The sequence below is a fragment of the Pan paniscus genome, chromosome 14, assembly GCF_029289425.2.
Source record: "Pan paniscus chromosome 14, NHGRI_mPanPan1-v2.0_pri, whole genome shotgun sequence".
Taxonomy (NCBI): Eukaryota; Metazoa; Chordata; class Mammalia; order Primates; family Hominidae; genus Pan; species Pan paniscus.
In genome coordinates, this window is record NC_073263.2 from 78657693 (window position 1) to 78670738 (window position 13046).

Consider the following 13046-nt stretch of genomic DNA (forward strand, 5'->3'; position numbering starts at 1 on the left):
TATATATAGGCCTGTAATATACAGTAATCCTATTATTTCCAGAGACCAAAGGCCCAGAGAAGTTATTACTGGTCAACTTACAACTCAAAAGCCCTACTCCTTATCTTCTTTCCATGATTACTCTGTCATTTCATTCTAATAAAATGACATTCTGAGTATAAAAAGCTTTTAAAAAAAAGATAATCTCAAGATTCAAATAGTAAAGCAATACAGAAATAAATTTCTTTAGAGTGCTTAAATATGAAATTCTAAATTCATTTATATTCATAAACTTTAGAGTCTGATTTTTATAGGAACACTTAATACTTTTAATTGGCTAATGCCTTTTAATTTCACACAATTTCTGTTGGTAAAAAAGTGGCATCGTTAAATAGAATCATCACATGATTTGTATGATCAATGAATCAGTAATTTCATTAATGTCTTCATACCTCCATAGCAAAAACTCGACAAGCAGATTTCCTTAGGGCCTGTTTCATTGCTATTTCAAGACCTTCTAGATCATGATGTTGTATAACAAAAGCTAAAACTGGCCACTGGAAATTTCGTTCTCCTTTAGAAAGAGAGCTGTGGGCTGAGATTAGCCGAGAAAGCTCAGGAGACGGATGTCTCAAAAGGGAAGAACCAACTTCTGTTAAAGAAAAAGAAAATTATTAATTTTCATAGGCAGTGCATATATATTTAAGATAATAATATCTAATATATTCACTCAAAGCCTTTGTCATTGGTTTTTTGCACATGACACAAATCATAACAATTTCAACTTTTACTGAGGAAGAAACCAAGGTTCAGAAAGATTAAATATATTACTCTCTGAAAGTCATATAGCTATTAAGTTGTAGAGGTGGGTTTTGAATCAGAGCTGAATCTAAAGTTCACATTTTCTAAAACACTCTAAAAGCTAAGTGATTTATATTCTCTCTAAATGAAATCTACATCTCATCTGCATCATTTTCTAAAAGATGGCTTTATAAGAAACATTTCTTAACAGGAGGTCAAAAATATTTGTTGAATGAACCTATAAATTGCTGGGCAATTTTCAATAATGTTTTTCTTAAAAAGTCTTCAATAAGATAACTTAATCATCTGACTATAATTTTTAGGCCAAATCTTCATTTTAGCAAGTGATCTCTCTGATAATTTATCACTATATTACCCTGTTCTTCTTGGTTTTTTTAAATTATTCTTGAGGTAGAATCCCCAGCTCCAATTTGGGGCTGTTGATACCAACTGGTCCAGATCATGTAACTCTTTTTTTTTTTTTTTTAAACTGATTAAGGGCTATTTATATCCCCAAAGTTTTATTATCTACTTAGAATGATGGCAGCTCCAAGAGTTATCAAGCTTCAGTTGGGGTGGAGAGATAACCGTGAATGTGTACGTCATTGGAACTCCTGGTCCACAAAAGTTTAGTGGAAGGGATAATGGTTGTAACATTTGGCTTACATACCTAACAAGTAAGATTGTAAAGGTCAATTTATTCTCGAACAATCACTGAATGATCTCCAGATTTCCCTTCAACTAAGATGCAAAATTTAGAGATGCACATTTATAGCTATGTCACATAGAAGGAATGTCAATTACACATTAGAAATTATCCCATGCCTTTTCCTTCAAAAATTAAATTTTAAAAACTATATGCAAATAAAACCATTTTCTTTTTTATTTATAGTAGTCAGATCACTCAATATTCTTTTTTATCCTTATACTTACCAGTGTCTCCACTGTTAACTCTTCTTCTAGGAATAGCTTTAACTCGTGCAGGTAAAATGGAGTGTTGTTTATCATATTCGGAAGCAACAACTGAGTATGATCTTTGGAAGACAGTTCTCTTTGCAAGATCAGTATCAGTTATGGGACTGGTTTCTAAACTGTAGATGGAACAATGCAACAGATACAAACTCAGAAGAGCTGAATGAAATGTAACTATACTTATAATGATGCAAAATATGAGACTCAATATTTCATGTGGAGAAACAAAATCAAAGCCAAATTGATAATCTCTCTTTAAGTCATAATTTGATCCTGTCAAATGCGTAACATTTTGACTGATTTCAGCACTGTACCTTAAAACTTATGGTTTTCTTAAATCTACTTTGCATTTTAAATGAAAAAGAAGAAAGGTTTCCAAGCTCCTTTTAGAATCAAAAGCACTGGGGTGGAATTCATGTGTCATAATATTCAGGAAAAACAGCCAGATATAATCGTAAGTGCACCAAATAGAAAGAAAATGGATATGTACACATGAAAACCTAATAAAACAGAAAGCAAAATTTGGTTCGAAAGTTTTCTTTTGGTGTCTTCAGTGTTCTGTGAGGTTTCTCACTCTTGGGAAATGTTGCCCAAAGCCCTTGGAGGATGGCTGCATCAAGGTGTCATGAGAGGTAACAAACTGATTTTTGGCACCAGTGTTGTATTTACACTCTATAAAAGAACTTAATGGTTTTATTCAGGCTTAAGTAAACTAACAGCTTTTCTATTTATTAAAGCAACATTTAAAAATACTTACAAAGTTATTAAAAGAGCTATACAATTTCCTTTATTGACACATTTTATAAAAAAAGAGAAATCCCTTCTCTTTCTTATTTCTCTAAAACAAATTTAGAAACTATTCTTTTCGTGAGCTCCTTTTTCTGTCACCTGAATTCAAATTGGAATATTTTTGCTCACCTTTGGTTCTGCAGTTTTTTCCATCATTCAAGCCAGGTTTGAAATCCTGTGTCCCTTGGTAAAATTATCTATTTTCTAATAGATGGCTAACTGCCTGGGTGTTTTCTTTACTCACCACTTCTCTAAGCTTATGTACATTCTTGTTTGAATAGACTATAAATACTGTACATAACTGATGGCAGTAAATGTCCCTGGGTGTTAGTATAGGTTGTTTGGTTCCAGAATGACTAGAATACAGGGAAACATTAACTTAATTCACTTTATATATGGTGTTACTATAAAGCACAGACATTTGTTCTGTTTTCAGAGGAAGTTTTCTACTAACTTAAAAAAAATTACACAAATTTAAAAAGTGACTTTTTACCAAAAAAAAAAAAAAAATTGCTTGTGAAAGAATTCAAGCAACACAAGAAAATCCAAAGAAGAAAGTAAAGATGACATCTTTAATTGAATGGCTACCCTGAGCCAGGTAATTCCTTGTTAGGCTGTCTTGCCTTCTGTAGGATGGTTAGCAACATCCCTGGCCTCAACTCACTAGGATGCCAACTCAACTAGCCCAGTTGTGACAAAGTTATTTCCAAATATTGCCAGATGTCAACAGAGAGGCAAATATCACCCTCAATTGAGAACCACTGATTTAATGAATTCATTTATTCATCAACTTTTTTTTTTTTAAACAGACGGGGTCTTGCTCTGTCACCTAGGCTGAAGTGCAGTGACACAATCGTAGCTCACTGTAACCTCAAAATCCTAGCCTGAAGCCATCCTCTTGCCTCAGCCTCCTGGATTTTGATCCTAAGGGGTAATAATAACCCAATGAGAATCACACTTGTCAGACTAGCCTCAAAACAGTTTCTAACTCTTTTAAAAAGTGTATCTCCTTTAGAAATACTTTATCACTTTTAAAGATATAAAAGGTTGCACTGCACTCTGGAGAAAATGTCAAGAGCAGCTTCAAAGAAATTCTGACGAGTAATCCACACAGTTGGGGAGGGGAGAAGTTGCATGTATTTTTAATGAAAAAAAAAAAAACAAACCTCATTTGGATATATATGTCCCATTGCGCTCATTAAAGTATTTATTATATTAGTTTATAATTATAGCTGTATAGTAGTAACACAGTGGCATGCTCTTTTAATAAGCACATTCTCTTTTCATTCAGCAAATGTCTTCCTTTCCAATGATACCATGTTCACAGTTATTCATGACTGAAATCTTCATGCCATCTTAAACTTATCTTTTTCATTATCCAGTTAGTCAACAAGTCACACTTATTTTTCCTACAAAATATATCTCTTTAATCCATATGTCAGCTTCTCAATTGTCACTGTGAGACTACCTTTGCATTTTTATCACATCATTCGTCCTCTAAAAAAGTTTCAGCGGTACTCTATTTTTTTTTTTTTCCTCAAGCTGGAGTTTAGTGGTGCAATCTCAGCTCACTGCAACCTCTGCCTCCCAGGTTCAAGTAATTCTCCTGCCTCAGCCTCCTGAGTAGCTGGGATTACAGGTGTGTGTCACCATGCTCGGCTAATTTTTTGTATTTTTGTGACCATGTTGGTCACACTGGTCTCGAACTCCTGACCTCAGGTGATCCACCCGCCTTGGCCTCCCAAAGTGCTGGGATTACAGGTGTGAGCCACAGCGCCTGGCCTCTATTTTCTTGTGTATTATATTATTGTAACAAGTTTCCATTCAGCTTTCCGAGAAGCTCTTTACTCTGATACTACTATACCTAAGTTAGGAGGCACTGTAAACAATAATCCAAGAAGTTTAAGATTTATTTTCAATGCCACTGCTCCCATGAAAACTCAAAGTAACCCTTCCCTACTCTGATTTACTACAGCATTAAGTAATGTCATATAATGTAATCTTTAATTCCTTCATTAGCTGATCTCTTCTCTCCAACTAGTCTGCCTCTCCCATCAAGGACCTTACCTTAGTCATACATGTATGCTTTTTCTTACTGCTCCAACAGTTAGCAAAACTGGCTCACAGATGTATTAAAGAACTTCTACAGGACTCTTTTCTAGTTCAAAGTCTTTCTTCCACCAAACACTAGCTATTCAACAGACAGGAGAGAACTAAAATACCTTGGTGGCATAGACTTCATATTGCTCTCTGGCTCTTCAAATACATTAGGACTTGCATCAGGAGTTACTGATATATATGGGGCAGGTACAGATGTTGAACGTAGATATCTCATTTCATCCTGGAATAGGTTGTCATCTTGATAGCCCACAAAATTTTCATGATGATGCCTGCATTAAATCAAACCCAATAACTTAAAGCATGATGGCAATACGGATCCTCTCCATTTTTAATCTCTTTCATAACAGGAAAAGCAGCACATGTAAATCATAGTTAAAGGCAAAGTATTAAAATAATCGTAGATGTAGGTAGGTGACAATAAAGTCTGATAATTTTATTCATCAACATTCCAGGTACCACAAACATTTCAAATCCAAAATTGAACTCAGTTTCTTTCCTTTTGAGAACTTTTCCATCTTCCAGTGTTTTGGTGAATAAGCCCACCAACCATCCAGTTGCTTAAGCTAAAATATTTCCAGTGTTGTAGTAGGCTTAGCCCTCTATCATCATCATCTTTCAAGCCCATGATATTAGGTTTCCTCTCAGAGCCATTCTCTCTTCTCATTCCCTATCATCACTGCCTTGGTTCATGCTTATTATTTCTTGCACAGACCACTGAAATACAAGCAGTTACTTTTTTTGGGTAGGAACATACATAAGATCATATTTGAAAAATATTAGATATATGCAATTTTCTGTGGTTCAGGGTGGAAGGGGTGCCCATTCCCCAGAGAGCTAAAAAGAAAAAAATCTATAATTATGCTGTGTTAGCATTTTTCATGTTTTACAATTTGATTCTTTCCTTTTCAAAATGAACAAATAGTTGCTAACCTAAGTCCACTGAGTGGTGTGATTCACACTAAAGATCTACTGTATTTGGCATACTGATGATTTCCACCTCAGTCTCAAATGTACTTAGTCTCATATTTTCATTTTTGTTGCTTATTCATTTTATTGTAATAGTAAGCACAAAATTTTAAAAACCATACAACTCTGCTACACAAAGAGGACAATTTCCAAAATGGAACTGTTGGTTGGCAAGCCATGTCAGTGGGCAATATCTAGATTATCTTCATTTGTCAGCTGATGAAAAAAATTTGATTTTGGTATATGAAAGGCTCTTTTGGAGTGTCAGTGCATAATGTGTGAAAGTACAGGCTGCACCACTGAGGTCCAATATATGAAAACAGAATACTAACAGGTTTCTCTCTATCTCCAGTAATGCACTTTTATCTAGTCTCCACATTAGCTTCCACATTCCACAGTGATTTTTTAATTGCAAACCAGTTCATGTATTTCTCTGTTTAAAATTCTTCCACTGTTTCCTCTGCTCATGGGATAAAATGCAATCTTAACCTGGGCTACAGAGCCCGACATTACTTGGGTGAACCAATCACCTTGAACGGGCTTTCACCTATTTCCTCCAGTAGCCAGTCCTTTAACAACCCGTGATTCCTGAAATGTGTAATGAGATTTCATTTGTGTCTTTACTCACCTGGGTTATTCTTCCAAGAGTCGCTTTCTTCCTGTCACTTGCGTGACAGATTTCTATTTATCCTTTGAGACTCTACTAAGGGCTCAGACCCTCTGGGAAGCCTTTTCTGATTTCCTGGGGAAGATTCAGATACTCTCCATCTTTTATGCTCTAACAGCATCTTACATACATACTTCTATTGTAGCACTCCTCACATGGCATTTCAAATGTTTCACTAACATGTCAGACTTGACATCTGAGTATGAGTATATAGAAGCCAGGATTTTGTTATATTCATACATTCAGGGCCTAGCACAAGGCTGGTAGGTGCCCAGTTGGTATTCATTTAAATGCTAACAGAATGAATAATTTACGAAATAAAAGACTGCTAAGGAAACACACTTTCTTTACACTTCAGCATTTCACACTAACAGAGTGAAGTCAGCCTACCAAAGAGTAAAAGATGGCTATAGTCTTATTTTCTAAGACATGTTTTGTATTAATACAATGCAAATTGATGAAGCATTTTTATAGTTTTTTAAATACCTATTACCATAAAGTCATTATGTCAGTCAAGGCAACTCAAAAAATAAATGCCTGGAAGTTTGTTTATAGTACACAATATCTAATAAAGTGTAGGTCAAATACCGAACTACCCTAGATATCAATAAACAATCGCTGTTAATCCAAAGGTGATTAAAAAACAACAGCAAAATTTTATTACCTAGCTAATGTCTGCAGGTAGAGACAAGGCATTTTCACAGGAAGATCCTCAGAAATGCCTTCTTTTACACTGGGCAACTGAGATTGGAATGGCTTTGCAGGATGGTAACACAGAATGCTTGGTTCTGCTGCACTGCTCAGGGACAGCAGGAAGAGTGCATTGGCTTTAATCACCTGGTGAGCTTCCATGGTGGGCAAGGCACGAGGGGTCTTGACTTGCATTGGTTTTCTCCTAGATTGTTTGACCTGGCAAAGAAAAAAATCAACTAATCTTTTCTGACTTACATTAAAACCCTTAGTTTCTTAAGCTAAGTATTTTGAGTTTCCAATAAAAATTATTAAAGACTTGTAAAGCTATTTTAAGATAATAAGATTATAAAAAACAACATTCATTTCATATTCATCCTGGGCTGACCGAGACAATTTTGTATCAAACACAAACTATACTTCCTTTCCTTCTTCAGAAAAATTTAACACCTAACTAGTTAAATCTAAATGTAATTCATTTTTTTGAAAAGTAAATCATTTCAGTGCGCATATTCAGTGAAATTTTTTAGTTAGGTGCCACTAGAGTGAATAAAGAAAAGAGAGAGTAGATATGGAATAGGAAAACAAAGGAGCCAAAAAAAGAGGAAAAGAGAAAGAAGGTGAAAAGGAAAGATCTCCATAGCGAGAATAACAGACAATTAATAATAAAGAGTTACACAACAAATATTTGTCAATAAGGCATATGTAGCAGAGGTTATCTAGTGTTATTCCAATATATAGTTCATTTTTAAAATTAAAAGCATTTGACTTAGTACAAATATTAAATTTGTATATGATTTCCATTATAAAAACTGATCTTTTAATATCAACTATGTGGAATTATCTGATGTAGTAAGATCATAACAAGGTATTTTTATAAAGTGTATCCATATCATTAAAAGTATAGCTCCAAATGGAATAAAATACCTTCTCCCTTGCAGCAGCCTGTTTTTCGCGGAGGTATTTTTCTCTACAGCGATCACATACCAGATACCAAGTGCTTCCTCCTATGCCACCATCACCACAGTTACCAGCCCATCCTCCACAAAAATGCCCAATGCTATTGTAACCTTGTCCACCAGCATATCGGCCACAACCTTGAAACAATACCAAAAATAAATATTTAACATTCCAAGTGTCCTTAATAGTTTGATTCTTATTACTCATACATTAATGACAGATTTACCTTCTCAAAGAAAGCAAAATACTGAAGTAGATATCTTATTTTTCAGGCTATTAACTATATCAGAAAAATAGCTTACTTGATCAAAAAGCAATCAATTAAATGATGCCCCAAATATGAGAGATACTTAGTTTCTAATCAGGCAGATTAAAAGAGAGATAGAATATAGGTACATTTAGATATACTTAATTATGTCAATAAAATTAGACAATACAAGTATAAAAGTTCTATAACAATGATATATTTTCAGAAATCACATATTCATAAGACATTTGAGGTATAATATGTAGACAAAGAAAAAAATTAACCAAATTTGTATTAGGTGAATTTGGAATATTAGTCAATGTTACAGAAATCATTACATTTACTGAAAATGCAGTCTTCTGATAAAACAATATCACTTCCGTAGGAAAAAGCCTATAGAAATCAATCTAATCTAATTTAATTTGCAATTCTGAACAGGAATATAGTAAAATCAAAGGAGATGCCCTGTGTGTATGGGCATGCCATTGTTTCTGCTGTGTGAGACAGACACATTAATGGCACACCCTTTGGGTAACACATAATATTTTTTAAAACATGCTACATGAAAGTGAAATAGCACTAAATGACCTGGCCATCATAATATTAGAATTTATCTGTTTTTCACAAAACCCTGTACTGATAATGTACTTTAAAAATGACATTCTAAGATACTATAAATTCCCTATCCTTTGACAAAATTCATAGAACAGCTCAAATGAAGTGATCTGGTTCATTAAAGAAAAAAGCACTTATACGTACATTCAACAGTATCATTTACCTGGGTGAGCTTGTCTCATGTGATAGGTTACCGGGTATGGATGTGACTCCCCACACAGTTCACAGATGGTATCTTTCTCTGGTCCTCCTACTGCCAGCTGGGCCATCTCTCCAAACAAATTACCCCTGGGCCTAACTTCTGCCTTTTCTTTTTTCTTTTTTTCCTTTTTGGACTTCTTATTCTCTTTCTCACACTCTTTCTTTTTAAGAACTGCACAGGAACCAGGACTTGGAAAAATCATATTCTGGGAAGCAGCTTTGATAGTAGCCAAAGAGATGTCTTCCCAAAAAGCCACTAAATGTTGTAAAGTTAAGGGAAGAGGAGATTTAGACTTCATTGTGTGATGCATGGACATTTCAAAAGTGGTCTCGGTTTTCCCATCCTCACATTTTTCATGCAGAGGTGGTTCCTTAAGCATAGACAATACCTTGTTTTTGTTGATGCTACCCATCTTAGATATGTCTGGTCCATGGGGTGCAATATTAAACATATTCAGTGCAGATGATATTTCTAATGAATGTCTATTTTTTAACTTGGTTTCTTTTTCCTCTGTAGGTTGTTGGCTATTTAAACTACTCCTTATAGGAGCATGTTCTTTGGAAAGTTCAGGATGGAACTTTAGGAAAGAAGAACAAGCCATTGCATCATGTACTATGCCTTCATGCCAGAGGAAGGAAGCAAACACAGCTCTGGCACATTCGGCCACAGAAGGAGACATGGCTTGCTTGGCTGGCTCTAAAGGCTTGGATCCATCTCCTTTGAAAAGAAAACTTGATTTTTCTTTTTTGGGCCTGGTGTGTCTATTAGCACATTTTCGACTTATTTTGGGAGATGCTCTCATTTCCTGTTCATCTTTCAGTGGTGCTTTTCCAATGCTAAAATGAACTTTATTTGAACCTTCATCCACACTCTTAAATTCACTGCTGTCATCGCAGGTGCTGTCTGTTAGACTATTTGTTTTTAAAGTACTTGAGGTGCAGACTTCGACCACCTCACTGTGGAGGTTTTCCTGTACCACATGGGGAGAGGGAGCTCTATTTTCAGATCCAGGGGAATCTGTGGAATCCTTTGGTACTGATTTTGGTTTTGGTGACGTTGACCGTCCTCTCAAAGGTTCTGTGAGGGGCATTTTCTTCTTGCGGAGGGTATCTGGATCAAGTGTGTAAGAGTCTGATTTCGAACGTTCCCGAGGAGGATCAAGCTTTGTCTTAACAGGAGCAGTACTTTTTTGAGGTAGATTTTTATCATGTGGTGAGGAGGAGCGTGGAGAACTAGCACCCGATGGGCTAGACCTATTGGCTGGGAGAGTCTTTGGCTTAGGAGATGACAACCGAGAACCTGGTCCTGGGGATTCAGCTCTGGAGCTAGAAGGCATCCTCCCATCAGATTTCAATGTCTGCAAGGTGTTATGGTTGGGAGATAATGACCTACTATGGGAATCTGACCTCAACTTTGCAGCATCAGATTTTAAGATGAGGGATTCACTAGCAGATAAACTTTCTGTGCCCCTTGGCTTCTTCTGATCAGCAGTAGTCCGGCTCATACGTCCATCAGGTTTAAGCGATCTGCTGTGTTTAGAGGACAGCTCTGATTTTCCTGATGTAGAGGCTGGTTTAGAAGATGTTGAGATGTTTCCTCGATCACCTGTATGGTCCATTTTATAGTGAAACTTATTAATAAAATTATAACTTACTGATAATTTAGCCACTAAACACTGAAATAAAAAAACATAGCTACAAAATTTATATTGTTTGTCATACATACTAAAATACTTGAAGAATAAAGGAAAGAAGGGGGAAATATTTCTAATAAAATTTCTGCACATCATTACACAACCATTACCACCAAAAACTATTTTCATGGATGCAAAACAACAGGTTGAACAAATCCAGTGTGAACTATCAGTGATATCTCAACCTCTGCCCTAGTGCAATAACTAGTTAGAATTTAAATTCAGTGAGGGACTAGAAAGAGACAGAAATTGATCTTTTGGGGAATAAGAAATTATTTAATGTTAAAACTTGTATTTTAAATGTAGAGTAGAGCTAAATTTCCAGCAGAGTGACACCTCGCATCCTTAGGGCAACGGTATGGGTTTTGTTGAATCAGAGAACTGAATTTATGCATAGACACAATTATAATTTTTAAGTGTATGCATACAAACAATTAGGCTAATAAAGAGTTGCTTAAGAGGCACTCTGTTTTATGATCAGATTAGACTAGTTTACAATGAGCATATGAATGCCCTGAAGCTGTTATTTAATTATTTATAAACAGGTTACACTCCAAAAGTTCAGGAAGCTTAGCTGCTTAGAACTCAGAGCCTGTGTTCCCTTGGAAACCACAGAAACGGTGGATCCTCAGAATGAGTGGTCTGAACTGTGGACCCTCAAAACAAGGAGTCAGGAGAATGACAGAAAAACAGGATGAAAAGAAGAATCACCTCCCTTTTCTAAGGCAAAGCATTAGATATTTCTGCATGGACATTAATTGTTTTTAGCACCCTGCCTTCATTCAGTGTCTCTCCTTCATTCTATTTTATGCTTTTCTTTGAGGCATTAGAGCCAGGCTGTCTGTGACTCAAGTAAATGGTACAAACTTCAACATCACCTTTCCTCCTTAAAATAAAAACTTCTACTCTTAGTGCAAGTGATACCAGTTAGTTGTTAGGAGAAAAGCAATCTGACTGAAGGGTTTCAAGTGGTATAAAAAAACTGAAAATCCATAAACCTATCTGGAAGTATTTATATTTTTTCAAAGAGAGTTCCTAGGAAATTAAGGTAGATTTGTTAACTGGCTATAACTGCATGTTATTATTTTTTAAAAGAAAAAAGGACGTGAACAAATTCAGATGATGTAGGAAAATGTTTTTTATGCTTCCGTGCATGTGTTAAGTGTGTATAGTCACGCTCTGGTTCTCTATGGCTCGGGACAGTAGTGCTGGAGAATCTGCCCCGGTCTTTGTCAAGGGCAGGTATTTTTGTCTGTTACTCTTCACTGATGTAATACCAAGAATGAATCCAGGAATACAGTAGGTATTCAATAAATATTTGTTGAATGAGTAATATATTCCAATTTTCTTGATTTTTTTCTTCTGCTACTCCCAAGTATTCAGCTTCTCCAGAAGTCTACTTTTTACAATTAAGGCTCCCAAGGCCACAGGACAGAGGTGACATTAGTTATTGATGTGTAAGGGTTAGATACTTGCAAACTGAGTAATTACGTGGTGAAATAATAGAGTATGGCAAGTACTTTATACAGGGCACACTGATGAACTAAATGTTTAATTGCAACATGCCAATATTTAAGATAATTTTTCCTGTTCTTTGGATGAATAAAAGTAACTAAAACATAATGCTTTTTAGTTTCTTGCAAAGCTTCATTATTCAATCATTAACCTCCTTTATCATATTATGTGCTCTGTTTTATAAATACAGTATTAACAGATGGGGCTAAGTTTTGAAAAAAGGGTTTTAAAAATCTCAATTTAGAATTCTAACTATCAATGCTGTCTTGGGAGAGCACAGATAAACAGATGTGATCTATGAATAAGTACCCTTAAACTGTTCAAAAGTAGTTCAAAAAATTGCTACCCATCTAATCTTACTGACCTAGTAACAGCATATGGCAAATTTGGTAAACAAATTATATTTGGTAGATTAAACATCAGTAGTCATGGCCATTAATTTTGAGTATGTGATGTTTGGAATACTTGTTTTTTGTTATTAATCTGACAGCTGGAGACATGTTTATCACCTTTATCATCACATTTATTTCAGAAACTGAACCACACATAATGGGAATCTAGACAAACAATTAGTAAGTCTTTTATATTTGGTATCCCTTTCTCTAAAAAATCCATCTGTAAACTGAAAGAGGTTTTCTCTCTAATTTATAAAAAAGGACAACTTGTGTAGGATTTCTAACAAATAGGAAGGGTTCCTGACAAAGATTACCTACTTCCTGTGTCAGATGTGTCTTAGTGGTTGACCTGCACAACAGCTGCATGCAAAGGAATGGTGAATACCTGCTGATGCTACCTCTATTCTAGGAATGCATATGAACTTACGATGGTA

General features: G+C 35.4%; 1 protein-coding gene across 19 annotated transcripts in view; it reads right to left on the reverse strand.

Annotated features, from left to right (window-relative positions):
* The window catches only part of MYCBP2 (MYC binding protein 2), a 282485-nt gene that overhangs the window by 43727 nt on the left and 225712 nt on the right, over positions 1-13046 (reverse strand). For all 19 annotated transcript variants that reach the window (XM_055096857.3, XM_055096853.3, XM_063595814.1 and 16 more), the window contains 6 exons: positions 8971-10614; positions 7913-8082; positions 6960-7204; positions 4764-4931; positions 1714-1871; positions 432-631 (listed from right to left, as the gene is read on the reverse strand). In XM_055096857.3, coding sequence (XP_054952832.2) covers positions 432-631; positions 1714-1871; positions 4764-4931; positions 6960-7204; positions 7913-8082; positions 8971-10614 — 2585 coding nt within the window. The remainder of the gene's footprint in view (positions 1-431; positions 632-1713; positions 1872-4763; positions 4932-6959; positions 7205-7912; positions 8083-8970; positions 10615-13046) is intronic.